At 45.6% G+C, this 27,911-nt stretch overlaps 1 protein-coding gene across 3 annotated transcripts in view; it reads right to left on the reverse strand.

Moving 5' to 3' along the window:
- The window catches only part of KCNQ1 (potassium voltage-gated channel subfamily Q member 1), a gene marked incomplete at both ends in the record, with an annotated part of 348,420 nt that overhangs the window by 183,645 nt on the left and 136,864 nt on the right, over positions 1 to 27,911 (reverse strand). For all 3 annotated transcript variants that reach the window (XM_082844721.1, XM_082844720.1, XM_082844719.1), the window contains one exon: positions 1,003 to 1,123. In XM_082844721.1, the coding sequence (XP_082700847.1) occupies positions 1,003 to 1,123 (121 nt within the window). The remainder of the gene's footprint in view (positions 1 to 1,002; positions 1,124 to 27,911) is intronic.

Consider the following 27,911-nt stretch of genomic DNA (forward strand, 5'->3'; position numbering starts at 1 on the left):
CCCTCCTCTCACTCTGGCTCCCCGACTCTGTCAGTCCTCTGGTTACAGAGCAGCCAGGAGGCCCTGCAGTTCGGGTCCCGATTCCTCGGTCATCTGCAAGGCAAAGGCCACACCTGGCCGGCAGCACAGGCAGCCAGCCTGGGGCCTCACTTGCAGAGAGAGGCACACGGTTCAGGACAACCTCGAGACCCTTAGAGAGTCCGGAGAGCCGAAACACGCCTTAGTGACTCCGCAGAGAGAAGGAAAGAAGGCCAGCAAGTGACTCTCAGAAGGGCTGAGAGGGCCGCTCACACACCCCAGCACAGAAGGACTTCTCTGGGGAATCCCCAGTGGGGCAGTGGCCAGAACGGGCCCGCGTGTCCCACTGACCCCGCCACAGGCTGTCACCACTGGGTGCCCTAGCCGGGAGCACTGAGTCACGTCGGAGGGGAATCACACCATGGCCGGGCCCCAGGGGTTGGCCTGGCGATACCGCGACGGTGGGGGAGGACGGGCATGCGTCCCAGGCCAGCTGTGCCTCGGGGGCAGGCCAACTGGAAGGCGTGGAAAATCAGCCATTTCCTCCACCTGAAGGAGCCCCTGAGGACAGCAGCGGCAACTGGCAGACAGCAGTCGGCATCTGCCCCGTGGCTTTGGCCAGGGTTCCACCGGGGAAATGCGAAAAACAAAGTTGTCTCTTTTTTGGGGGGCAGGGGAGGGGGCTAGGGGAGAGAAAAACAATCTTCTCAGACGCTCAAAGCACGAAAACAAGTGGAAAATGATCAGTCTGGTTTTCCATAAGTCAAAACAAGAGGATCATGTTCCCAGGCTCGGCGGGAAATGCCCCTGCTCCCCTCCCCGCCTGGTGCCCGGGCACTGAGGCCAGCCCCTGGTGGTCGGTGGCCCCAGGTTGCTGAGGGCAGGCAGCGAGCGGCGGGCACTGAGTGAGGAGACCTGAGCCCTGGCCCAGCACTGAGCCCCACGCCCTCCTAGCTCATCACCCCTGGGTGAGCGGACACTCACTGTGACACATGGGTGATGGGCGCCAGCAGAGTCTCCCCTTCCAGGTCCAGGTCCTCGGCAAAGCTGTTGGTTCTCGTGAAATGGGCCGTGCTCACTTCCAGCAGCGTGGGGCTCTTTTTCACTGTGGGGAAAGATGCGGGACAGCACGTTAGGCCTCCATGGAAGGCTTGATGGCAGAGGGGGCCCAGGGTTGCTCAGAGCTGAGATGCTCACCCCAAGCTGCTACCCTGGCTGTGGGGCGGACCTGTGCCCCTGGAGCCTTCCCACAGACGGGTAAGGTATCTACTCGCAGGGCTGGGTGAGGAGCGCAGATGGTGTATGAAGCCTCGGCACAGAGGACTGGTGGGGGAGGGGGTCCCGATGGCCCCCACGTGCCTGAGCCCACAGTGGTCAAGGAGCAGTTGAGAGCCGATGACACCTCCTCAGAGTGAGGACTGTGCCTGGGCTGAGCTCAGGTGTCTGGGCCTCTCCCCAGGTTCACACCAGACGTTCAGGTCAAGAATAGAACACAGCTGCCAGGTACAGGTCTGCTAAGACACTGACTCTCATCACCACGCTGTCGCTGTCACTGTCACGTGGCTGGATGGCTTTTGACGCATCCGTGAAGACCCAGGGTGGTAGGGCTCCTGCTCACAGAGCGTCGCAAGCCGGGGAGGAAGGGGCAGCCACAGAGCTCCTGGCCCCTTGCGTCCGCCACCCGCACCCTGAGGGAGGCACCGGAACCACCCCGACGGCTGGTGTTGGCATTCAGACTCCTGGGCCCACCCGCAGTGAGCGGGTGCTAGTGTTCCGGGCTGACTAAGAATAACTACCAATCCCCTGGTTTTCAATCTGGACCTTTTTTATTTTTCCATTTAAAGTTTTTGTTGTTAAAATAACGAATTACTTGTAAAAAGGGACACAGCTCAAAGACTCACGAAGGCCTTCCTTCCCCGAGGTCATCAGCGTTAACCACCAACTAGATTCCCAGCTCATCCCTCTGCTCACGGGAGCAGCTGACACCTGGAGGGACTTGCATTTATACACACGTGACGGCTCTGTTCCTGTCACTGCTATGTGCCCATCTCATTTTTCTACAGGTGTTTAGACATGGATCTAAGTCTTATTTGAGTAATTGCGTAACAGTCCGTAGCTTAGATCTACCACAATTAACTCAACCATTCCATGTGTGACGGACATTTGGTTCCGTTAGCTTTAAGCCACTACTTTAAGACGATGATGCGCCCGTCCGTCTTTACGAAAACCTGACATATTGAGGCAGGTGAGAGGGTGCTTCCTTGGTAAGTTTAATAGGTGTGGCTGGATTGTTTTCCCAAGAAGTCGTATCAATTAGGCTCCAGCAGCAGTGTGTGCGCACATGCCACCTTCTCCACATCCATGTCCGCACCGGCCTTTGCAGCCTTTGCTGGGCCCGTCCCGTGTAGATGAAGACGGGCGTGGTGCCTTTCCTTCTATGCTGGATGCCCGTTGTGGCTCAGAGGCTATTTGGTTTTCCTCTTGTGGGATTATCTGTTCTTATCCTTTGCTCACTTCCGTTCTTCGTCAATTTGTGGGAATTTTTTTTCTATGCTAGAGATAATTAACCCGGTGCATGTGAGGCACGAGTGTCTTCCCCAGTCTGTCTTTGGTGTTTTTACCTTAATTATGGTTGCTTTGTCACAGAACGTTTTTTATGATTTTGAAGCGATACCTATCTTTTGCTTTTTGAAAGAGAAAGGGTTCCCCACCCCAAAGTAGTACAACCATCTCCTAAATATAAACGTGTGAGCGTGTGTAAATTTTAATACATTTAGCACTTACACCTCACATTGTAGGAGATCATCAACAATCAGAAAATGAAAATGTAAAGGTATCGTATGCAGTCTCACTGAAAAAAAACTAAAATGAAACACGAACTATAAATTCTCTTCAAGAAGACACAGGAGAAAGTCTCTGGATTTGATACCAAAAGCTCAGTCTGTGAGCAGAAAAAAGTGGAAAAACTGGACTTTATCAAAATTAAAAGCATTTGCTCTGTAAAAGACACTGCGAAGGGAATGAAAAGACAAGTCACAGACTTGGAGAAAATGTTTACATGTCACGTGTCTGGTCAAGGACTTTGATCCAGAATATGTAAGGAACTGTGGCAACTTGACAAGAAAGCTAACAGCCCAGTTTTAAAAATGGATTACTAATAAGCTCATGAAAAGATGCTCAGTTCAACCAATACCAGTAGTTCTTAGGGAAATGCCAATTAAGTCCACAGTGAGCCAGCAGTCTACCCACGTGAGAGTGACTAAAACTTCTAAATGGCATCAGTTTGGGATATTTGGCAAAGAGTAAGGTTAGAGCCTCACTCTTCACTCTACATTAAGAAAAGCAAAAGGAAAGCGAAGCCTGACAATACCATGTGCTCATGAAGATGCAGAGCAACTGGAACGTTTACTGTTGCCGGTGAGAATGCAAAACGGTGCAGCCATGTTGGAAGAGGGCTTGGTGGTTTCCCATAAAGTTCAACATACATTTATCTTGTGACACATTGGTGCCTGTCCCAGTTATTTACCCAAGTGAACCGAAGATTTACATTCAGAAAAACCTGTACGTAAGTGTGTACCGCAGTCTTGCTTACAGCTGCCCCAACCAGGAAACAACTAAGATGCGCTTCAGTAGGTGAACGGATAAACTGTGGTACATCCATACAATGGAATTCCATCCAGCCATCAAAGACGGGAAGTAACGGTTCACGCGTGCAACGACACAGATGAGTCGCAAATGCATCGTGCTAAGCAGTGAAAGAAGCCAGATGCAAAAGGCTACATATTACACGATTCCATTTATAGGACATTCTGGAAAAGGCAAAACTACAGGGACATAAAACAGATCAATGGCTGCTAGCGTTTAGAGGAGGGGGAGCACTTGACTTCAAAAGAGTCGCACGATGGAATTTCTCGGGCTGTGGAACTTCTCTGTATGATGTGGTGGTGGTAGGTACGCGACTCCAGGCATTTGTCAAAACCCATAGAACTGTGCGTCTCCAAGAGTAAATTTTACTATACGCAACCCCCCGCTCCCCGCCAAGTAAGCCTGTTGGAGGATCCAGGATGGAAAGCATACTGTCACGAGCGAATTCTGTACTACGAATACGTAACACAGCACTAAAAGGAGAGGGGAAGAAGGAGCTGGCCTGTGAAGTCTTGGGAAACAATCTTCTGATTGGATATGTTTAAAGTAAAAAAGCCCCAAACTGTCATAAACACAGTATTCTATTCGGTAAGTTTGTTTCTCATCGGGGTACTACAGGTACACTCGAGTTAAATAAGTAAATAATTATAGACACTGGGAGCCAGGATTCTCAATGTCAGAAAGAAAGTAACAAACGGAGTTAGGGGTGGTGAATGAACCCTGTGATCAGAAATATCAGTATGAACTTACATTTAGTTTAAAAGAGACACAAATAAATACAGATGTACGTGTACACTTGGGTCATTCACATACACACATTTCCTAGCTCTGTCCGCTGAGAGGCCCTAGAAGCAGTGACTAACTGTGGAGCAGTGAGCACCTAGTGCCCAGATCCTGGCTTCTAAATCCCATTCTGCAGTAAAAGGAACCAGGGCTCTCTGATAGAATGGTGACTCTAGGGCTAGGGCAGGGGAAATACAAGATACGCCTGAAGTATTGTCTAGTGTTAGAAAGGAAAGAAATGCTCAAAAATAAATAAATGAGAAGGATGAGGGCACATCAAATGGACACAGGAACTAACCCCAAAGAACTCTCAATCCAGTGACCAAAGCTAGAGCAATTTGAGCAACAAAATAAATAATATTAAAAATATTATACAGAATCCTACCGAACATTTAGCGAAGAGCTAACACGCATCCTTCTCAAGCTCTTCCCAAGTACAGCAGAGGGGGGAACACTCCCAGACTCATGCTACCAGGCCACCATCACCCTGATACCAAAACCAGACAAAGACGCCACAAAAGAAACCACAGGCCAATATCACTGGTGAACGTAGATGCAAAAGTCCTCAACAAAATACCAGCAAACAGAATCCAACAGCACATTAAAAGGACCATACACCATGATCAGGTGGGGTTTATCCCAGGAATGCAAGGATTCTTCAATGTATGCAAATCAATCAATGTGTTACACCATATTAACAAATTGAAGGAGGAAAACCATATGATCATCTCAACAGATGAAAAAGCTTTCGACAAAATTCAACACCCATTTATGGCAAAAACCCTCCAGGAACTAGGCGCAGAGGGAACTTTCCTCAACATAAAAAAGGCCATACATGACAATCCCACAGCCAACATCATTCTCAGTGGTGAAAAACTGAAACCATTTCCTCTAAGATCAGGAACAAGACAAGGTTGCCCACTCTCACCACTATTATTCAACATAGTTTTGGAAGTTTTAGCCACAGTAATCAGAGAAGAAACAGAAATAAAAGGAATCCAAGTCGGAAAAGAAGTAAAATTGTCACTGTTTGCAGATGACATGATACTATATACATAGAGAATCCTAAAGATGCCACCAGAAAACTACTAGACCTAGTCAATGAATCTGGTCAAGTAGCAGGATACAAAATTAATGCACAGAAATCTCTTGCATTCCTATACACTAATGATGGAAAATCTGAAAGAGAAATTAAGGAAACACTCCCATTTACCACTGCAACGAAAAGAATAAAATACCTAGGAATAAACCTACCAAGGAGACAAAAGACCTATATGCAGAAAACTATAAGCCGATGAAAGAAATTAAGGATGATACAAACAGATGGAGAGCTATACCATGTTCTTGGATTGGAAGACTCAACATTGTGAAAGCGACTATACTACCCAAAGCAATCTACAGATTCAATGCAATCCCTATCAAACTACCAATGGCATTTTCCACAGAACTAGAACAAAAAATTTCACAATTTGTATGGAAACACAAAATACCCCGAATAGCCAAAGCAATCTTGAGAAAGGAAAACAGAGCTGGAGGAATCAGGCGCCCTGACTTCAGACTATACTACAAAGCTACAGTAATCAAGACAGTATGGTACTGGCACAAAAACAGAAATACAGATCAATGGAACAGGATAGAAAGCCCAGAGATAAACCCATGCACCTACGGTCACCTTGTTTTTGATAAAGGAGGCAAGAATGTACAATGGAGAAAAGACAGCCTCTTCAGTAAGTGGTGCTGGGAAAACTGGACAGCTACATGTAAAAGAATGAAATTAGAACACTCCCTAACACCATACACAAAAGTGAACTGAAAATGGATTAAAGACCTAGATGTAAGGCCAGACACTATCAAACTCTTACAGGAAAACATAGGAAGAACACTCTATGACATAAATCACAGAAAGATCCTTTTTGACCCACCTCCTGGAGAAACGGAAATAAAAACAAAAATAAGTGGGACCTAATGAAACTTAAAAGCTTTTGCACAGCAAAGGAAACCACAAACAAGATGAAAAGACAACCCTCAGAATGGGAGAAAATATTTGCAAACAAAGCAACTGACAAAGAATTAATCTCCAAAATACACAAGCAGCTCATGCAGCTCAGTAACAAAAAAACAAACAACCCAATCCAAAATGGGCAGAAGACCTAAATAGACATTTCCCCAAAGAAGATATACAGATTGCCAACAAACACATGAAAGGATGCTCAACATCACTAATCATTAGAGAAATGCAAATGAAAACTACAATGGGGTATCACCTCACACCAGTCAGAATGGCCATCATCAAAAAATCTACAAACGGTAAGTGCTGGAGAGGGTGTGGAGAAAAGGGAACCCTCTTGCACTGTTGGTGGGAATGTAAATTGATACAGCCACTATGGAGAACAGTATGGAGGTTCCTTAAAAAACTAAAAACAGAACCACCATATGACCCCGCAATCCCACTCCTGGGCATATACCCTGAGAAAACCACAATTCAAAAAGAGCCATGTACCACAATGTTCATTGCAGCTCTATTTACAATAGCCAGGGCATGGAAGCAATGTAAGTGTCCATCAACAGATGAATGGATAAAGAAGATGTGGCACATATATACAATGGAACATTACGCAGCCATAAAAAGAAACGAAATTGAGCTATTTGTAGTGAGGTGGATGGACCTAGAGGCTGTCATACAGAGTGAAGTAAGTCAGAAAGAGAAAAACAAATACCGTATGCTAACACATATATATGGAATCTAAAAAAAAAAAAAAAAAAAAAAGGTTCTGAAGAACCTAGGGGCAGGAGGACAGGAACAAAGACGCAGACATAGAGAATGGACTTGAGGACACGGGGAGGGGGAAGGGTAAGCTGGGACGCAGTGAGAGAGTGGCATGGACATATATACGCTACCAAACGTAAAATAGATGGCTAGTGGAAAGCAGCCACATAGCACAGGGAGATCAGCTTGGTGCTTTGTGTCCACCCGGAGGGGTGGGATAGGGAGTGTGGGAGGGAGAGGCAAGAGGGAGGGGGTATGGGGATATATGTGTATGTTTAGCTGATTCACTTTGTTATTACAGCAGAACCTAACACACCACTGTGAAGCTATGCTCCAGAGAAGATGTTATAAGAAAAAGACTTCAACAGGAGAAGAAAAAAATTATTATACAAAATAATAGTATTAGATTATAGCTCAAAAAAATAAATATTCCTGAGCCCATACCAATATAAATCAACAGATAATTGGAAGAGAGGGATAAAGCTTCCTTATAGAAGAATTCCAGATAATAAATGTAGAAAGACTGAGGGAAAAAAACCACCATTAGAACACCACAGTGATATTTGCTACAGGCAAGATCCAGGGACGAATGCTAAAATTAGTAGGTGAAACTTTAAGGAGAAACTTCAAAGTATCTCCTCTCAAATATTTATTCATTGCTGTGGTGGTTTTAACATATGTTCACCAACGCTTTGATATTCTCTCATGCGGGAGGTAGACCGTAACTCCCCTCCCCTTGGGTGTGGGCAGGACTTGGTGACCCCCTTCTCATGACTAGACTGGAAAGGGAAAAATACTAAATAAGGCTGGCTGACACCACCTTAACCAAGTGGGTCAAGGTTAACACTACCAGTGACAAACCATGTTGATGTCATGTACCCTGATACGGTGCAATGAGAAAAGCACCTCACTTCTGTGGCATTCTTCCCCCCAAACCCGTAACACCAGTCTAATCCTGAGAAAATAGTGACAAACCCAGACACTGAGGCCTGACTAGTATTCCTCAGAAGTGTCAAGGTTGGGGCTTCCCCGGTGGCGCAGCGGTTGGGAGTCCGCCTGCCGATGCAGGGGACGCGGGTTCGTGCCCCGGTCCGGGAAGGCCCCACATGCCGCGGAGCGGCTGCGCCCGTGAGCCATGGCCGCTGAGCCTGCGCGTCCGGAGCCTGTGCTCCGCAACGGGAGAGGCCGCAACGGTGAGAGGCCCGCGTACCGCAAGAAAAAAATTAAAAAAGTGTCAAGGTCATGAGGAACAAGGAGGGACCAAGATTTGGCTTCATGGATCGGAGGAGACTAAGCAGACCTGACTAAATGCAATGATGGATCCTGGGACAGAAAAAGGACATTAGTAGTTAAACTGGGAAAATCCAGATAAATTAGCTAAACTGTAGCTTACCTACTAGTGCTGCCGAGTGTTCATTTCTTAGTGTTGCTAACTGTACCATGGTTTTATAAGATGCTAACATTAGGGGAAGCTGGTGAGAGTACAAAAAAAGCTGTACTATTCTTGTCTCTTCTGTAAAAAAAAAAAAAAAAAAAAAGCCTGTATACAGTAGTACAAAAAATTTTGAGTACATAATTAAGGACATACAAGAACTCTAAGGAGAAATTATAAGACCTTAACAAGCAACATTCAAGAAGACATAAATAATGGAGAAACAGCTTTTGTTCCATTGACTAGAAGACTCAATAGTGAAAAGATTCTCCCCAAATCTTAATAAAAATCCCACGGTTTCTGTGTTGGAACCTTGGCAAGCTGATTCTAAAATTGCTCTGGAAGTGCAAAAAGCCAAGAATCAACAAAATTCTTGAACAGCAACAAGGTAGGAGAACTTGCTCTACCAGACATCGGTACCTCCTACAAAGTAGCAGTCATTAAGGTGGTGTGGTGCTAATGCGGAAAGAGACAAACAGCCCAAGGGGACAGGGTTGACGGTCCAGAAACAGCCCCCACACATCTGGATGCTTGCTGTGTATAAGAGGTGGCCCGCACATAGTGGGAGGAGGGAGTTCAGGGATAGCTGGCTGTCCACATGGGAAGAAGGTTGACTTGGACCCTTACCTCACACCATACATCAACATTTCATTCTTGGCATTCCAGGCAACTGAAGGCTGATGGAGAGAAGTAAAACTATAAAGGCTTTCTGACTGAATCTAAAAGAATATATTCATGACCTCGGGGTTCGGAAGGATTTTCTAAAATGTAAGCAGTAACCGTAAAGGAAAAGACTGATTAACTTAACTACATTAAAACGGAGTCCGGATCATCAAACAACACATCTAAGAGTAAAAAGGCAGCCACAGAAGAAGAGTACCCACAAAATATAAAGAATTCCTGCCAATCAGTAAGACAAACGTTAGCAGCTTAATGCAAAAGGGGGCAACAGACAGACGAGCACATCGCAGAAGAGGAATCCAAGTGGCTGACGAACATGTGGAAAGGTGTTGTGCCTGACTAGCCATCAGAGAGATGTAAATAGACTCAGGGAGCTCGCAGCCCATGGGGGCGAGGGCCGACTTCCAGCAGGAAACCGCACAGACATTACTTAGTCACACCCTGGAGAAGGGCTCCGAGGGAAGGGCTGTTTGCCCGTGACATTCTCGGAGAGCACAGGAAAGTGACGGGTAAGTCTTGAAGAATGCGTGTGCATTCAAAGGCTCTCAGGTCTGGGACCTGGCGGGAACGTTTACAGCCCCCATTTTAGAGACTCGGGGCTGAGATTCAAGTACCCTGGGTTATATTATTCAGTCGTCAAGTGACAGAGCTAGAACTTCATCCAGGACTCGAATGTTCTTTCAAAAAAGAAAATAAAAAAGGAAAGGAAAAACGAGCACAAATACATATTTCTACGTCTGCATCACTTGTATACAGAAGGAAGGAACAGCAGAGCGGTGGCTGGAAAGTGGGACTGCTTTCCAAACATCCGAGATGACAGGGGTGAGCCACCTGACCCCTGACAAAGGCCCAGCCCTGGTGTTTTAGGAAATTAAAGTGTGCACATCAGTTGGCTGCTGGGAGCGGGTGGGGCCTGCACCTGCCAGAAAAGAATGTGTGATGTTTGGTTTCGTCCTGAGAACAGCACAGAGGGTCCCCGCAGCAAGGGGCAAAGGCAGGGGCTCCACAGGTTGGTTTCTCCAAGTCAACAGGAACGGCACTGCTCTGCCCAGCTTCTGTGTCAGAGACTGTGGGGTATATGTTTCCCCCACCGCAGGCAGGCAGCAGTCAAGGCTGCAGACCCTCCCCGTTACCCGGCTGCAGTCACAGCCTGGTCAGGCCCCTCCCTGCAAGAAGGTACAGGGGGTGTGGCAGGGGCTGGGGGTGTAGATGTGAATCCTTGGCAGACGCAGTGGCACGCTGCCCCTTCAGGCAAAGCTCTGTGCTAAGTGCTGTGTCCCAAGAGACCTGGCTTGTCATCCCCAACTTCAAGGAGACTGAGATGGGCGTTTTACAAAGATGCGCAAAAACCCCACGGCCCTGGCCTCGCAAGTGCAGAGCGGGCCGAGCCCATGGTGGACTCATCGGGGCAACTCATCTGGACACCAGGCCCCGAGGAGGGCACCGGAGCTACGCCAGGTGAGGCATCTGGAGTGCCAGACCTTGGGAAAAAGAGCACTGCGTCCTGGCGACGACGAAGCCACACTTTCATAAGACAATCCCAGTTGTCAATGCTTTAATTCCTTGGCTGCCTTTGCCTTGTCAAGGCCAGAATCTGGGCCTAAGTTTTCAGGGCAGAACAAAACAATTTTGTTTTCTAGGAAAATGGGAGGTCTGGGATGGCGAACGCGGCCTCTGGCGTGGCGACTACCACAGCTGGAGACGGCGGCTGCCAAGGCTCACCCTCTCTCCAGAGAACAGGAACCAAACAGCGCAGCGTTTTTCCTTCCAGCCAGTGGCCCTGCTTAACAGGGTGATTTGAAAATATGGGCACAGAAAAAAGACTGGAAGGAAACTGATCGAAATATTAACCGTTTGTCTTTAGGTGAGGAGACTGGATGATTTCCATCTCCTTCCTCATTGCGTTCTATCTCTCAAGTCAGGAAACGGTGTTTCGTGGAAGTCTCCCACATCTGGGCCTTGCCCCGGCCCACGGCCCTGCACATCTCGTCCTGGAGGGACATCTGAGTACGTCGGAGCATCCTCTGTCCTTCCACCTGGCCTGGAACCGCCCGCGTGCCTGAACAGAGCCCTCTCCGACCACGAACGTCCCCAAAACCTGCTCCCAGGAGCACCTGGCCTCACTTCTTTCGACTCTCCGTCGAGCCCCTGCCCCCTGCCTATTCCAGCGAGTCCAGCTTATCCCCAACACTGGGACACACTTGGCTTCCACGAGATGCATGAAGGGAATTCCCATTTCCCCATCTGCTGCTTCAGTCATGACCTCATTTCATTGTCACAGCAGCTCTGTGGGATGGCAGCTTTGATTCCCATCTCTAGACAAGCAAACAGGTTAAAAAGGCTAAAAACTCATGCTCTGGGTCACACAGACTAGGCCGGGACTTCAGCACCAAGTCAAACTTGCTGTAAGGCCCCAGCCCCTCCCCACTGCCCTCTGCCCCCAGGAGAGTCCCCTCTGGTGTCCGGGCCTTCACCTAGCCCTCCCGCTGGTGACTGATGAAAATCCTGCCTGATCTCCCAGGTGTAACCCTGGGAGAGCTTCACAAAGCTTCCCAAGGCTCTAGAGACTGTCCCCTCCTCTGGCTGGGTGCAGGGCTTATGTGTGCCCGGACCGCAGGTCCGTGCATGTTCCCTGGCACGGGGACCTCGCCTTCCACCTCCCCCGTATCCCTCCGGGGCCTGGCACAGGCGTGTTCCCCAAGCCAGCTCTCTCCACGGGGATGAACAGAAGCTGCCCCTGTCCTTCCCAAGTCAAAGCCCCTTCCCACCCACCCGCCTCGCCCCCACCCCCCAAATCCACCCCCTCTTGGCGGATTTGCCAAAGCCCTGCAGATCCTGCACTGTGAACGAGAACCCCCTCCCCAGGGCATCCGGACAGCTGCAGCCAGACCCTGCGTGACATTGCTGAGCCTCGGCCCCAGGCCTGTGCCAGCTGCCCATGCCCGGCTCACAGACCACGAGCCAGCACTGCCGCGTCGCCACCTGTGTCTCCACTCAGAGGCGAGAAGTAAGGGACACGGACAGAAAGTGTAAAAGCCATTCCCACGACAGCTGCCAGGAACGGGGCGAAGAGGGGAGTGAAAACGCACATGCACAGCCGGCACCGGTTCCGCTCGGGGAAATACCTTGCTCGAGTGGACACCTGTTGTTTGTGTCTCTCCAGCAGCGAGGCCTGGCCTCTGGGAACAGCTTCTCGAATCCTCCTTGGGGGGCTGCTCTTTCCCTCCTCCCAAGGCTGCAGGATTCAGGTACTCGCTGGCCATCCCCAGAGAGGGCCTTGGCCTGCAGAGGCACAAAGGCAGGCCTGAGGGTGGCTGATTGCCCTGCTGGGACCCATGAGAGCCTGGCCCCGGACGCTGGCACATATGATGGGGAAAGAGGTGGCCTCTCTCTGCTGGGTTTGCTAAGCTGGTGGCCGTCTTGCCCCCTTCAGAAAGTGGCTGCCTGAGGACACAGCCGTCCCAGGGGGCAGTGGGGAGAGGGAGGGGGAGAGGAGAGGGAACAAGGCGGGTGGGCGGAGAGCACAAAAGGGGGAGAGTGAGAGCAGCAAACGGGATCATCGCAGCCCCGGGGTCCAGCTGTGTCTGAAACAGCTGGGTCCAGTCCTGTGAGCCAAAAAATGTCCCTTTTGTGCTTCAGCTAGATTGAGTTGGGGTTCCATCATTTGTTACCAAGAGAATCTTCGAGAATGTGTGTGACAAACTTGGGGGTGAGGCGTGAGCCCAAGGGGATGGGTCTGAGGAGTCAGAGTTACACAAGAGCTGAGTTACTCGCACGTCCCGCACGGTGCCTTGGTGGGGGGGGGGCTACGAGACAAAAGCTGGTGGGAGGAAGCTGCCTCTGTAACGGCCCAGGGAGCTCTCAGAAAGCGGCTCCCTAAAGCTGGAGGCTGGCTCTCTACTGCTGTGACGCTGCTGTAAGGTTGCCGAAAGCAAACCGTGGAACGTGCTGGGTCTCACGTCCACTCAAGGGCACGCAGCGTGGATTGGACACGAGCATGACGGTGATGTGGACAGCGTCAAAGGCGACCCCGGGAATCCTGACCAACCCTGGGGAGGACGCCGGGCTTCCTACACTCCCAGGGGCGAGGGCACCGGGGACCCTTGCCCCCAGCGCCGCCCCTCACCACAGGGCTCGCAGGCCTCGGCACACACAAATCTGAGAGGGAACGGAAATGGTTCTGCGGGACCAAGGGCGGGGTCCAAAGAGCGGGGGTGCTGAGGGAGACAAGCAGCAACTGAGCCAGGACAGGGTCAACCCCGAGTGAGTACAGGAAACGGAAGGGGAGCCACGCAGCCACCCACACGACTCGGTCGACCCTCCGGGGTCTCCATGCTCCGGGAAGTCACCGTCCAGGTTTCCTAAGACACAGTTCCAGGGGACGGTTCCCGGCAGCTAGAGCAGCCCCGGGAAACGTTAATATACAATGGAATCTGGGTTAAGCAGTGTCTTCTCCAAGAGTTGAGCTCACAGGACATTCCCAAGAAACCTCTGGAGAGGTGGGGAGGAAAGTTTCTGGAGGTCTTTGGATGAAGAAAACAAAAAAAAATGGCCTTGATTTTCAAGGCGAAATTACAGAGGAAGAAAAAAATGTTTTTAATCTAATTAAGAGCGATCTTTTCACCTTCATCACAACACCGCGGAAATGTGCCAGTTCTTAACTTCACACAATAATCAAAGCAATTAGTGAGGGAGAAGCCTTGGAAACCGGTGCAGATGTTCTCAGAATGTTTAATGGGGAAATGAGTTGCAGGCCTCGTTCTCAGTATCCGGCTCCAGGCCCTGGCTACCAAATCCAGACATCTGCTTGGGCCCCACCCCCAGGCCCCGAGGGCGCGGGCTTGAGAAACACAGGTCCCTTCCCAGGCCGCCTCCCAGCCAGGCCAGATCCGGGGCCGAGAGGCTCCCCATGGCTCCCCAAGCCGGAGCCTGGACACAGTCAGAGCCACCCCAGAGCTGGGGGCGGGGGGAGGCTTTACATCAAACTTATGTTAACAACTGATGTCAAAAATAATCAGCTCAGCCTGGCTCCCCCAGCCGGTCCCTGCTGGCTGCAGGGGCACACCGGGAGGCAAGGAGAGGGCAAGGGGCCCTGCGGGGGGCTCTCAGCTCTGACACCACCCCCGCCGAGTTTGCGCAAACACCACTTCAGGAAGAGGCATGGTGGCCTCTGTCTGGTGTGGCCCCGGAGTCCCCGTTCCAATGCCGCTGGCCTCCTAGTGGGTCGAACATGAGGAAATTTCCAATAATCAGAAAAAACGTGGAGAAACGAGGACGGCGCCTACTGAGGAAGCAGCCTTTTGCAGACAGCAGAGGGCCACATGGCTGGTGTTAACTGGCTGTGGGAGACCCGAGACCCCAGCTGGGTCAGACAGCTTAGCGGATCTCGGAGACCCCGCCGTATGGCAGGCATCAGGGACACAGAGGTAAAGAACACATGATCCCCGTTCTCAGGGACACACAGGCAGCACGGGGGCCCCACCCGTGTACCCTCGGCGCTCACGTTCCACAGGCACCAAAGGCTTCTCAATGCAATCCCGCCAGATGCTTTGCCGAGCGCTATCTCTGACCTCGGGGGCCTGCTGAGCCACACACAGGGCAGGCCAGAAGTGACGCAGAACGAACCCCCTAAGAGGCGGCTCTCGGCAGTGAGAGATAAACACCCTAAGCTCCTTGAGCAGCTGGTGGAGCAACTCTGAGGAGTGTTCTCTGCAGCTTCCCAGCTGCCCACCACGGAGCTCTCCCCCAACGAGCGACTTGCAACACGATTCCCAGGGTGGGCTCGAGAGCCAGGGAAACCGACCCACGACCGTGCGACGGGAAGCGGCTGGCGCGCTTTCAGTAGGACAGCAGCAAGGTCTCCTCTGAAGAACTCCCTTGGGCTGCCGTGTGGAGAACGGAGGAGAGAAGGCAGGAGCGGAAGCAGCTCGGTGAGGAGGGGAGGGGAACGGCCCAGGCAGAGAAGTGGAAGCAGCTCTGACCAGGGAGGTGGCTGCAGAGAAGGCAAGGAGCGGGCAAAGCCCGGAAAGTTGACAAGGGCTGCCGATGGGTTAGACACAGGCGCTAAGAAAAAGGCGTCGTTTTAAAAGGTTTCCAGGCAGTTTAGGGAACCACAGCACGTCGCTCCCCTTCCCTCTGGTTCCGAACCTCCATACTTGTCCTCCCCCGCAAAGCACAAAACCAACAAGGAGTGCAAATAAAACCACACACGACCCATGCCTTTGGCAGCACTAGGAAACAGAGCACCGTGGCCTTCGAATTACCTGTGAACGGAGAAATGAACCAAAGTCCAACAGCGCTGCGGCCACCTGCCCATCACGGCAAGACCCCAAAGTCAGGAGATGAGGCTTAAAACGCCCAGCCCAAACACGTTAGGAAAGCGAGGGGCCTCAGCAGAAGGAGAGGAGCGGGTGCCTCTGAGGAGCCTTCCCTTCCCAGAAACGCTGAGAAATGAAGCAAACCTGTCAGTCAACTCAGCAGTCAGAACTCTAGAAAGCCCAGCCGTGAAACAGGCAATTGAAAAGTGATAGGAAAGCCCTGTGGCATTTTTACTTGTCCTTGCAGCACCCCGTCCCCCACTCACTAGCAGTCTTGAAGATGGCTGCCCACACGCCCAGTATGGGACCCCGATCCCCGGTTCTGGCGGGAGCAGAGCAGCTCTTATGCTCAAACAATGTGTCTGTTTTGTATTGTCTGGAGGCTGCCTGAAGGTGATTGCCCTTGTTTCCTCTACAAGGGAACTCTCAGATGAAAACGGTGGACATGCCTTGAAAACACTGTAAGGGAGTCAAGCCAATCACAGCCACCTGGGGAAAAGATTACAGTTCAGGCGTACAATAGAGCACTGAAAGCCTGGGAGGAAGAGCGGGGGGAAAGAGCGTCTGAGAAACCAGGCCATTCGTTCTAAGACACCCGTGTAACACTGAGAACTGGAGAAAGTCAGGAGCACGCCCAGGGCAGGCTGCATGCTCAGAGGAGTCCTGAGAACACACTAAGCTTTCACTTCTGACCAATCTCTGTGCCCACCTCCAACAGGAAGTGGAGGCGGAGGCAGAGCTGTAAACAGCCTGGCCAAATCTTGAAGGATTGCCCCAGCACGTAGCTGAACTGCAAAGGCTGGGAGAGTTCTTTCACTCTTTTCCTTCCTCTCCCTCTCTCGGACTCCTGGCACTCAAGGAAGTCTCTGTCAAAACAACAGCTGAACACAAGCGGAACAGTGGCTTTAGAAACCACACATGGCAAAGAATACAGATGTCAAAAAAACAGAAGTCACTAAACAGTTACAGCTCATAGCAAGGGAAGAAAAATCCCAAGAAGGGGAAAGAATCTACTGGCTAGAGTTACTACAGATAATATCCAAAATAGCCAGTTTTCAACCAAAAATTATGAAATATGTGAAGAAACAAGAAAGTACGGCTCATTCACAGAAGAAATGAACAGAAACCATCTCTGAGGAAGTACAGACACTGAGCTTACTAGATAAAGAGTTTAAATCAACTTTCTTAAATATGTTCAAAGGACTGAAGGAACTCATAGACAAAGAACTAAAGGAATGACGTATGAATGAACAGAGAATGTCAATAAAGAGAGAAATGATGAAAAGGAATTAAATTCTGGAAAAGTATAACAATTGATGTGAAACACTCACTAGAGGGTTTCATTAGCATATTTGAGCTGAAGAAGAATCAGGGAGCTTGAAGACAGGTCGATCTGTATTATCCAGTCTGAGGAGCGGAAGGAAAATGAACAGATCCTCTGGGACCCGTGGCATATCATCAAGCATGACAACACATCCACAATGGGAATCCCGGAAGGAGAGGTGAGGCAGGAAGAGGCAGGAAGAATATTTGAAGAGATAATAGCTGACTTCTCAAATTCGATGGAAGACATGAATCTAAACCTCCAAGAAGCTCAGTGAATTCCAAGAAACAAATCATAATCGAACTGTTGAAAGATAACGACAGAACTGTGACAGGAGTGAGAGAAGTGCCTCATCACATACAGGGGTAGTCAGTAAAATTAACAGCAGATTTCTCACTGGAAAGCATGGAGGCCAGAAGGGAATGGGATAAAAATTTTAAAGTGTTTAAAGAGGAAGACAAATATCAAAAACTGAGTTAAGAATTTAAAAAAAAATTTTTTTTTCTTGATGTGGACCATTTTTAAAGTCTTTACTGAATTTGTTACAATACAGCTTCTGTTTCGGTTTTATGGCCATGAGGCACGTGGGACCTCAGCTCCCCGACCAGGGATCGAACCCACACCCCCCTGTGTTGGAAGGCGAAGTCTTAACCACTGGACTGCCAGGGAAGTCCCGAGTTAAGAATTTTATATCTAGCAAAATTATTTCAACAGTGAAGGAGAAATTAATATGTTCTGAGATAAACAAATGCTAAGGGAGTGCCTTGCTAGCCGACTTGCCCTACAAAAAGTGGTAAAGAGAGTCCTTTAGGCTGAAATGAAAGGACACTCGAAAGTAACTCAAGCCCATACAAAGAAGTAAAGGATTCCAGAAAAGGTAACCACATAGGTAAACACAGAAGCCAGTGTCATCATATCCTTAGTTTATAATTCCTCTTTATTTCCTACATGACTTAAAAGACAAATACATAAAACAATATCTATACATCTGTGTTATTGGGAATACAATGTATAAAGGTATAATTTCTGACAATAACAACATGAGGGGGATGGAACTCTATAGGAGTTGACTTTTTGTACTGAGGCAGAAAGTCAGTTCATCAAGATGTAACAATTATAAACATGTACACATCAAACAACAGAGCCCCAAAGTACATGAAACAAACATTGACAGAACTGGAGGGAGAAAGAGACAGTTCTACAATGATAGCTGGAGATGTCAATACCTAACACTCAATAATAGACAGAACAACCAGACAGAGGATCAGTAAAGAAACAGAAGACTTGAACAACACTATGAACCAAGGAGACCTAACAAACTTATGTAGAACACTCCACCCAGTGACAGCAGAATACATTCTTCTCAAGTGCACGTGGAATATTCTCCAGAATAGATCACATGTTAGGCTTCAAAGCAGTCTCAGTAAAATTTTAAAAATTAAAATCATACCAAGTATCTCCTCTAACCAAAATGGAGTGAGGCGAGAAATCAATAACAGAAGGAAAACTAGAAAATTAACAAATATGTGAAAATAAAACAACACACTCGTTACAAACTAATGAGTCAAAGAAGACATCACAAGGGAAATTAGAAAATATTTTGAGATAAACAGAAATGAAAACACAACATACCAAAGCCTATGGGATGCAATGAAAGCAGTGCTCAAGGAGAAAAATATAGCTATGAATTCCTACATACAGAAAGAAAAAAGAATTTCAATAACCTAACTTTACAGCCTAAGGAACTATAAAAAGGAAAGTAAACTAAACCCAAAGTTAGCAGAAAGAAGAAAATAATACGTGTGAGCGTGGAGAAATGAATAGAAAAGCAAGAGTCAACTAAACAAAAAGTTGGTTATTTTCGAAAAGATCAACAAAGTTGACAAATGCTTAGCTAGAATGACTAAGAAAAAACAGGAAGATGCAAATAAAAACATAAACGAAAGTGGGGACATTACAACTGACCTTACAGAAATAAAAAGAATTATAAGAGAATACTATGAACCACTGTACCCCCCAAAATTAGATAACCAAGATGAAATGAACAAAATCTTAGCAACACATGAACTACAAAACTGACTCAAGAAGAAACAGAAATTCTGAACAGACTTATAACAAGTAAAAAGTATGAATCACTGGGCTTCCCTGGTGGCGCAGTGGTTGAGAGTCCGCCTGCCGATGCAGGGGACACGGGTTCGTGCCCCGGTCCGGGAAGATCCCACATGCCACGGAGCGGCTGGGCCCGTGAGCCGTGGCCACTGAGCCTGCGCGTCCGGAGCCTGTGCTCCGCAACGGGAGAGGCCACAGCAGTGAGAGGCCTGCGTACCGCAAAAAAAAAAAAAAAAAGTATGAATCACTCAGTAATCAAAGATCTCGTAGTAAAGAGAAGTCTAGGACCTAACGGCTTCACTGGTGAATGATACCAAACATGTAAAGAAGAATTAACACCAGTCCCTCAAACTCTAACAAAAAAACAGAAAGGAGGGAACACTGCAACATATTCTATGAGATGAATATTACTCTGATACCAAAATCACACAAATACACCACAAGAAAGCTAGGTACCAATATCCCTTATAGATTCAAAAACAAACAAACGAAAATCCCGGAGGAAAGTACTAGTAAACCAAATCCAGCAGTATATTAGAAGAACGATATCCCATGAGGAGGTGGGATTTATCTCAGGAATGGGAGGGTGGTTCAACATAGGAAAAATCAAAGTAATATATCAGAGTGACAGAATTATCTCAGTTAACACGGAGAAAGCATTTGACAAAACCCAACCACCTTTCAAGATAAAAATTCTCGCAAAATTAGGAAAAGAAGGGATCTTTCTCAACATGAAAAAGAGCATTTACGAGAAGCCCGTAACTAACATAATAATGGTGAAAAGACTAAAAACTTTCCCCCTAAAACCAGGAACAAAAGGATGCCCATTTTTACCACTGCTTTTCAACAGTGTACTAGAAGTTTTAGCCATAGCAATTAGGCAAAAAAATAAATAAAAAGCATCCAAATTGGAAAGGAAGAAGTAAAATTATTTTTATTCACAGATATGATCCTACACAGAAAATCCCACAGAATCCACAAAAGAAAAAAAAAACCCAACCTATTAGAACTAATAAACAAATTCAGAAAACTTGCAGGACGTGGTCAACACACAGAAATCACTGGTGTATCTATACACCAGCAATGAACAACCGGAGAAGGAAATTTTTAAACAATTCCGTTTACATTAGCATCAGGAAGAGTAAAGTACCTAGGAATACATGTAACAAAGAGGTGAAAGACTTCTAGGCCAAATACTACAGAACTAATAGAAATTAAAGACCTAAATAAATAGAACAACATCCTATGTTCATGGATTGGAAGACTTAATATTGTCAAGACGGCAATGTTATCCGGTGACCCACAGACTGAACGCAATCCCTATCAAAATTCTAACGGTCTTTTCTGCAGAAATGAAAAAATGGATCCTAAAATGTTTATGGAGGGTAAGGGGCCTAGTATAGCTTAAAAATTATTGAAAAAGAACCAACTCAGAAGACTCACACTTCCCAACTTCAAAACATACACAGGGCTATATTAATCAAAATAATGTGGTACTGGCATAGGGGTAGACATTGAGCCCAATGGAATAAAATAGAGAACCTAGAAATAAACCCTCATGTATAGTCAACTGATATTCAATGAAGGGTACCAATTCCATGTGATGGTAAAAGAAACAACTGGACAGCTGGACACAGGAAAAAGCATGAAGATGGACACATACCCCATACCGTATAAAAACTATCTCAAAATGGATCAGCCACCTGCATATAAGAGCTAAAACCACACACTTCTTAGAAGAAAACAGAGGTCAATCTTTACGACCTTGGATTATGTGCTAAGTGCCACTGAATTGTTTGACTCTAAAATGATCACGTTATGTAGATTTCACCTCATTTAAAAAAAAAAAAATAGGGGCCACAGAAGACTTCAAAGAAGCACAGACACAGTTACCCCCAGGAAAACAAAGTCCAGCATTAGGTGTCAAAATGGAGAATGCAGGACAGAAATAGGCAGTTCAGAGCAACAGCAACAAGGAAGGGCTTTGAAGTGAATGGTCAGAAGCGGCCATCCCAGAGAATCACGTCCTGGGGAGGCTCAGGTAAACAGAGAAGTGGCACGACCAGGACGGTAAAGAAGGAGATAAGAGCGGGAAGTGGAGGAGACCCCCGCAGGAATTAAAGAAAAGCCAGACATGGAAGTTACCTCACACACATACCCCAGGACAGCAGCATCTGGAAATGCAACTGCCTAAAAGAGGACAAGCCTGAAAGAAGACGGCATTTTTGAACTAGGAACTCTGACCACTAAGTACATGGGAATATAAGTGAGCAGACTACATTCGTATACTACTACTGTGAGGAAAAACGTATCAGAAGATGAGAATAAAAGCTTTTCTGCTTATAGAAGTCTCCTCCAAAATCTAACCAGAAAGTTGAAGAAGACTGTAAATAACATTCCCAACCAAGATAAATATTTTCAACACTTGGGACATGAAAACATACCTGAATCAGTAATAAGATCACTTAAAAACAGAAATGGATAAAAATGAAAATAAGAAATGACTGAACTAAAGATAGAAACAGATGAAAAGCATGAAAACAGCTAAGATAATTAAAATGAGAGAAAGACAGAAATAGCATCAGAGTGACCAGGGTCGAAGTGGAAGACAGGCAAAGGGGGTCCAATGTGCATATAACTCAAGTCTCTGAAGAAGAAAAGAAAAACAACAGAAATACTATGTAAAGGCGTATGTTAAAAACTCTATAAATACAATAAAATCTAACACATTGAAAGGACCCATGTGGGTACCAAGGAAACTGACCTGGAACAATCAACTCTGAGACACTTCCTGGTAAAACTACTAGACTTTAAAAATAGAGAAGAAATCCTTAGGGCCTCCAAGCAAAAGACGACATAACAAAGGCAACAGACTTAACAAAAACAATATACAAAGTGGAGCAGAATTTTCAAGAAACTTAAGGAAGTACTACAAACCAAGGATTTTATATCCAGTCAAGCTGAACTTCATGTATCAAGGTGATAGAAAAACAGTTTTACATATGTACAAAATACTGTACACATGAGCCCTTGCTAAGCAAGGCTTAGAGGATAGGCTTCATCCAACCATGAGGAGACTGGAAAAACTCTGGCAAAAGAACTGATGGTAAACATTCTATATATTTAGTTATAGAACTAGATGAAGACCTGGAGAGAGTCATGGCTGAATAATAATACACGAACATCATATGTCCCTGCAAAAAATAGAAAGAATACAAATAAATAGAAAGGATACAAATCTGGGAGGAAAAGGAAGAGACAATGAAACAGTGTATACATACTAAGTATGTATTAGGTGGAGTGTATAAAACTGACTTATACATCTAATAGATAGGAATCCATGCGGCATACCAAATAGGATAAAGAAAGAAAAAGGGGGATTAAACCAAGATTAGTAATACAAAGGAAACCATTAGTTAAAAAAAAAAAAAAAAGTATAAACAGCCTTAAATACCAAAATAATTTATGAGAAAGCAAGGCAGACACACAGAGCAACAAAATCAGTATGTCATAATACGGGCAATAATTGCAATATGTGATAATATAAAAGGAACTGAGATCAAATTTATCAGTCATATTAACAAATGTGAGTTAAAAACATGCTTTTCCAAAGAAAAATATATTCAAATTGGCTCATAAAGTGAAATCAACTCCATGCAATTTTTAAAACTCAGACATCTAAAATTCAGTGATTAAAATGCTGAAAAATGCAGGAATGGATAAGATTCACCAGATAAATGTAAACACCAAGAAAACGGGTTATGATTCTGGCATGCTGAAGAAGTATAATTAATGTTATAAAAGCTTAAATGGGACAAATAAGGATCCTTTATAATGCTAAAAGCCACATTTCATAATGAAGTTACAACAGTTATGAATAACTATGCAATAAATGCCACCTGCATAAAACAGAAACTACTAGAGATGCAGGGAAAATATAAATACATTAATAAGGCAAGAGTCACATTCTACTTCATATGACAGACCAAGTGGATGGATAAACAAAGCAAGGATATAAGGGATCTGAAGAACACAATTCACAAGTCAGCTCTTTTGTGTATATATGGAACAGGAGACCACGGCAATAGAGAATGTTCCTTCTTGAGCACACACGTATAAGTCTGAATACACAGATCCAGAAAAATACACAAATTGCCCATTCAAAAAGCTAAAAAAAAGCCCCAAACCTACAGTAAATCAAAAGAAAGCACAAAGAAGAAGACAGCAAAGACAAAAGCAGAAATTAATGAGGCAGAAACAAGTAAAAGAGTAAACGCAATTAATAAAATAAAAATCCTGGTTAAAAAAATAGACAAACTACTATTTAATGAAGGAGAAAAGAGAGAAAGCACAAATATGCAGAAGTAACAAGAGGAAGTAACTACTGTTGTGGAGGAAATTCATAAATATCGTCACAGACTACTTGGCACAGTTACATGCAAAATATTTGTAAAACCCAGATGAAATGGGTAATCTCCTTGCAAAACACAATTCATCTAAACTCGATCTCAGTGGGACTAGAAAGCTTAAACACCTAATTTCCAAAAAATAAACAGAAAGTTTTATCAAGGAACTACCCTAAAAGAAAGTGTGATACCCATTAGATTTCACAGGAGAATTCTAGCAAACTCTTTCAGAGAACAAACAATCCAAGTTTTGCATGTACTGCTCCGGAGCACAGAGAATGAAGGGGACCTTCCAAATCTACTTTATAAGCAAAGGCAACACTGATACATAAACCTGATAAAAACAGAACATAAAAAGACCAGTATTAGTTATGAATGCTGATGCAAGAATCCGAAGTATTTCCCCGTACTAATAGGTTTGAGAAGAAACATGATTACTTCCAGGACTTCATCATCCACTCCTAACTAAACTCTTGTGAAAATACAAATGGATGGACACTTCCTGGATAAAGCTACACAAATACTAGGAGAAAAGAGGAGTGACTTCCTCTGCAAACTAAGCAGAGGAAAAAGGTTTCCCAACTGTGACTAAAAATCTAGATGTAATAAGAGAAGATAAATAAATTTGACTACAGATTTACTAAACCTTTAGCATAGAAAAAAAATCTTAATCAAAAGACAATGACAAAAATGGAAGGAAATCTTTGCAACAGAAGGCTAATGGCCACGATATACACAAAATTTTTTAAAATGTAGGGAGTAAAGAACCAAGACGACTATAGAAAAATAAGCAAAAGATATAAACAGATATTTCAGGAAATGGTATATAAAAAGGGCCCTTAAACTTATGAAAAGATTGCAATTTCATGGGCTTCCCTGGTGGCGCAGTGGTTGAGAGTCTGCCTGCCGATGCAGGGGATGCGGGTTCGCGCCCCGGTCCGGGAGGATCCCACATGCCGCGGAGCGGCTGGGCCCGTGAGCCATGGCCGCTGAGCCTGCGCGTCCGGAGCCTGTGCTCCGCAACGGGGGAGGCCACAACAGTGAGAGGCCCGCGTACCGCAAAAAAAAAAAAAAAAAAAAAAAGATTGCAATTTCACTCATAAAAAGATAAATGCAAGCTAAATCTAAATTGAGATACCATTTTTTATCTATCAGATCCCACAAAAATTCAAAATCTTGATAACATACTCCTCTAGTGAGACTGTGTGGGAACAGTCTCACACTGCTGGTGTGAAATCGAAATGGCACCGGCCTTACAGAGGGGAATTCGGCAACATTTAACAAAACTACACGTGCATTTACATTTCTACCTGACAATCCCACTTCTGGGAAATTACCTTAAGGATACACCTCCAATAATACGCAAAAAATACGCAGAAGATTACTCACTGCAGCATTATTTGCAATTACAAAATATTAGAGGCTAACCAGAGTGCTGACCACAGAATGATGAGCATAGCTGCTATCCAGAAACTACCTACGCATACAAGTATAAGAGACTGGTTGAAAAGACTGTACTAGGTACACACCAAGGAATATCATGCAACTGTAAGAAAGGAAGAGAAAGCTCTGTAGGAATGGAGATTGAGTGATTTCTAGGAGATACTGCTAGGCGACAAAAGCAAAGCACAAAAGAGCATATACAGAAGACCACATTTTTTTGTAATAAAGAAGAGGAAATGAGAAAACTATGACATATGTTGGATATACACACGCCGTCACACACTACTGGTAACCAGAGAACACTGAAATTGGTGACCAACAAGAGGTGGGGAGAATCAGGATGGGAGGGGTATGGGAAGAAAGGACATTTCTCTCACGAGACCTTTTTGTATAGTTTTGACTTTGGAAGTGAATTAATGTTCTACATATACAAAAAACAAAATTAAATCAGCAAGATGTGGGACGCCTCTGGAATGGTGGAATGAGGACCTTGACAAAACTTCTCCCTAGAGACCAATGACAAAATTGGACAAAATTTTTTAAAAAAACAGTCGTTTAAGAACTCCAGAAGTTAACCAAAGGCATATAACAAATTGAAAGGTGTTCATTCAAGAAGAAACGACTAAACCTTGGTAGGAACAGCAGGGTCTATGGCAGTTTAAGTTGGGGCCGCTCCCATCTCCCCACCCAAGCTCAGTGGCACAGTAGCCTTAAGAACTTTCAGTCTCCGTGCCAACAAAGAGGGATAACTGGATTTGGAGCTCCATGGAAAAACCCTTGCATTATTGTCACACAGCAGTGATCCCAGCGGAAAATAATTGGGCAAGGCCAACATCACAGCTACTGAAGCCTGCAGTATTGGATGGGGCAAGCAACAGGCCAGAAAAAAATTTTGAAGGGATCCCTGAAATCTGGAAGACTGCCCGTCCTCTCAAGAGAGACCAGAGAGAACCCTTGTTATCATGTATCCTTGGCTGACTGTGAAACCCTGTGCAAGCAGAAAGTAAAAGCCAGGAAGACTGGTAAACTACCTGAATTTGAATGACTACCTCAACTCATACAAAGATCACCTCAGCCAATGGTAGAAGCCTCATTGGCTCCAGATGTTTCAACAAAACTGATCCATCAGCCTCACCACAGATCCAGGGATGACACCAACGAAGCCAGGCTTAAAAACAAAAGTAAGAATTCAAAAACAAAAACAAAAACTGAGCAGAGACATCAGTGGCCATATGCTGCATGACACACAGACAGTGCAGGCAAGGAACCGCCAAGTCAACAAACACAGCAACAACAATCACCCCGGGTTAGGGGGAAGAATGGGAACACAGAATTCCTATATTACATAAAAGGATCAATTTTTAACCAAAATGTTTGAGACATGCAAAGCAGCAAGGAGTGTAACCCTTAAACAGAAATAAAGAGCAGAGTCAACAGCAAGGATCCCCGAGAGGGCCTTCTCAGGCCAAGACTTCAAAGCAGCTTTTGTAAATCTGTTCGAAGAACTAAAGAAACAACAGTAAACGAACGAAGGGAAAGTACGATGACAGAGACTCATCCATGGAGAATATCCATAAAGAGATATGGATTATAAAATAAACCAAGTAGAAATTCTGGAGCTGAAAGCACCACTTAGATGAAAAACTAGGGGGGCTAAACAGCAGATCTGAACTGGCAGAAGAAAGAAAGAATCAGTGAACTTGAAGATACAGCCATAAAGATGATTCATTCTGAAGAATATAAAAGGATGAAGAAAACTGGACAAAGCCTCTGAGGCTTGCCGGATACCATTAAGGGTGACAATGTATGCATAATTAAAGTCCCTGGAAGGAGACAAGAGGGAGGACAAATATTATTTGAAGAGATAATTCAGCATTCACCTGAAGCACGCTGTTTTCAATTAAGATGCTTACTGTAATCCCCAGACTATGTTAATAGGAAAATAACTTTATAAATAGGAAAAAGAAACTAACAAAGAATGGCACACTAAAACATATCTATTAATACAACAGAACGCAGTAAAGGAGGAAGAAAAGAACAAAATGAGAAGAGACACGAGACGTACAAAATTCATAGCAAATGGCAGATGTAAATCCCGCCGTGTCAATAATTATGTTAATAACTATAAGTGAATTAAACACTCACTAAAGAAGCAGAGATTGCCAGACTGCCTAGAACGAGAACCACGTATATGCTGCCTACAATATATAAATTATACATTCAAAGACACAAACAGATGCAAAGAAAAAGGATGAAAAAAGATGACATGTAAACACTAAACACAAGAACGCCGGAGTGGCTATACTAAATATCACACGGAACAGATTTTAAAATAAACTATATTCCTGGAGACAGTGAGGAATTTATAATGATAAAAGGGTCAATTCATCAGGAAGAAATTAAGATTATAAGATAAAACTAAAAATCATAAAGAAATAAAAAGTATATATGCAGCTAACAACAGTCCTAAAATACATGAAACGAAAAATGACAGAACTGATGAAAGAAATAGACAATTCAACAATAACAGACAATTCAACAGTAAAATAAGAGTACAGTTCAAGTTTTTTTTGTTGTTTGTTTTTAGTTCAAGTTTTTTATATCAAGATTTTTATATCCTTGGACTTTCTATCTTGTTCCGTCAATTATGAAGAGTGGAGCACTGAACTATTACGTAACTACTATTATTGAATGAGGCGGTGGGACATGGGCTATGTGGAGCTCTGCTTAACGACCTCGTCTGTTCTGGTGTCAGGGACCCAATGAGAAGCTGAGTACTCTACCCGGCAGCGTGGTCCACTGGGGAGGTGATCTCATACCCAACTCAGAAGCAACAAGACAGTGTGAGTTGGTGCCCCCACTTTCACTGGGAAGATGTCCGTGGGACAAGAGGGAAGCTGAACTTCCACTCACCTGTCTACAGTGAAGTAGTGTAAGGCACTGCCCTAGATTTTCTGGAGTGGGATTGCTGGGGAGCACGGGGGGA

This window comes from Leucopleurus acutus, assembly GCF_964270905.1.
Source record: "Leucopleurus acutus genome assembly, chromosome: 8".
Taxonomy (NCBI): domain Eukaryota; kingdom Metazoa; phylum Chordata; class Mammalia; order Artiodactyla; family Delphinidae; genus Leucopleurus; species Leucopleurus acutus.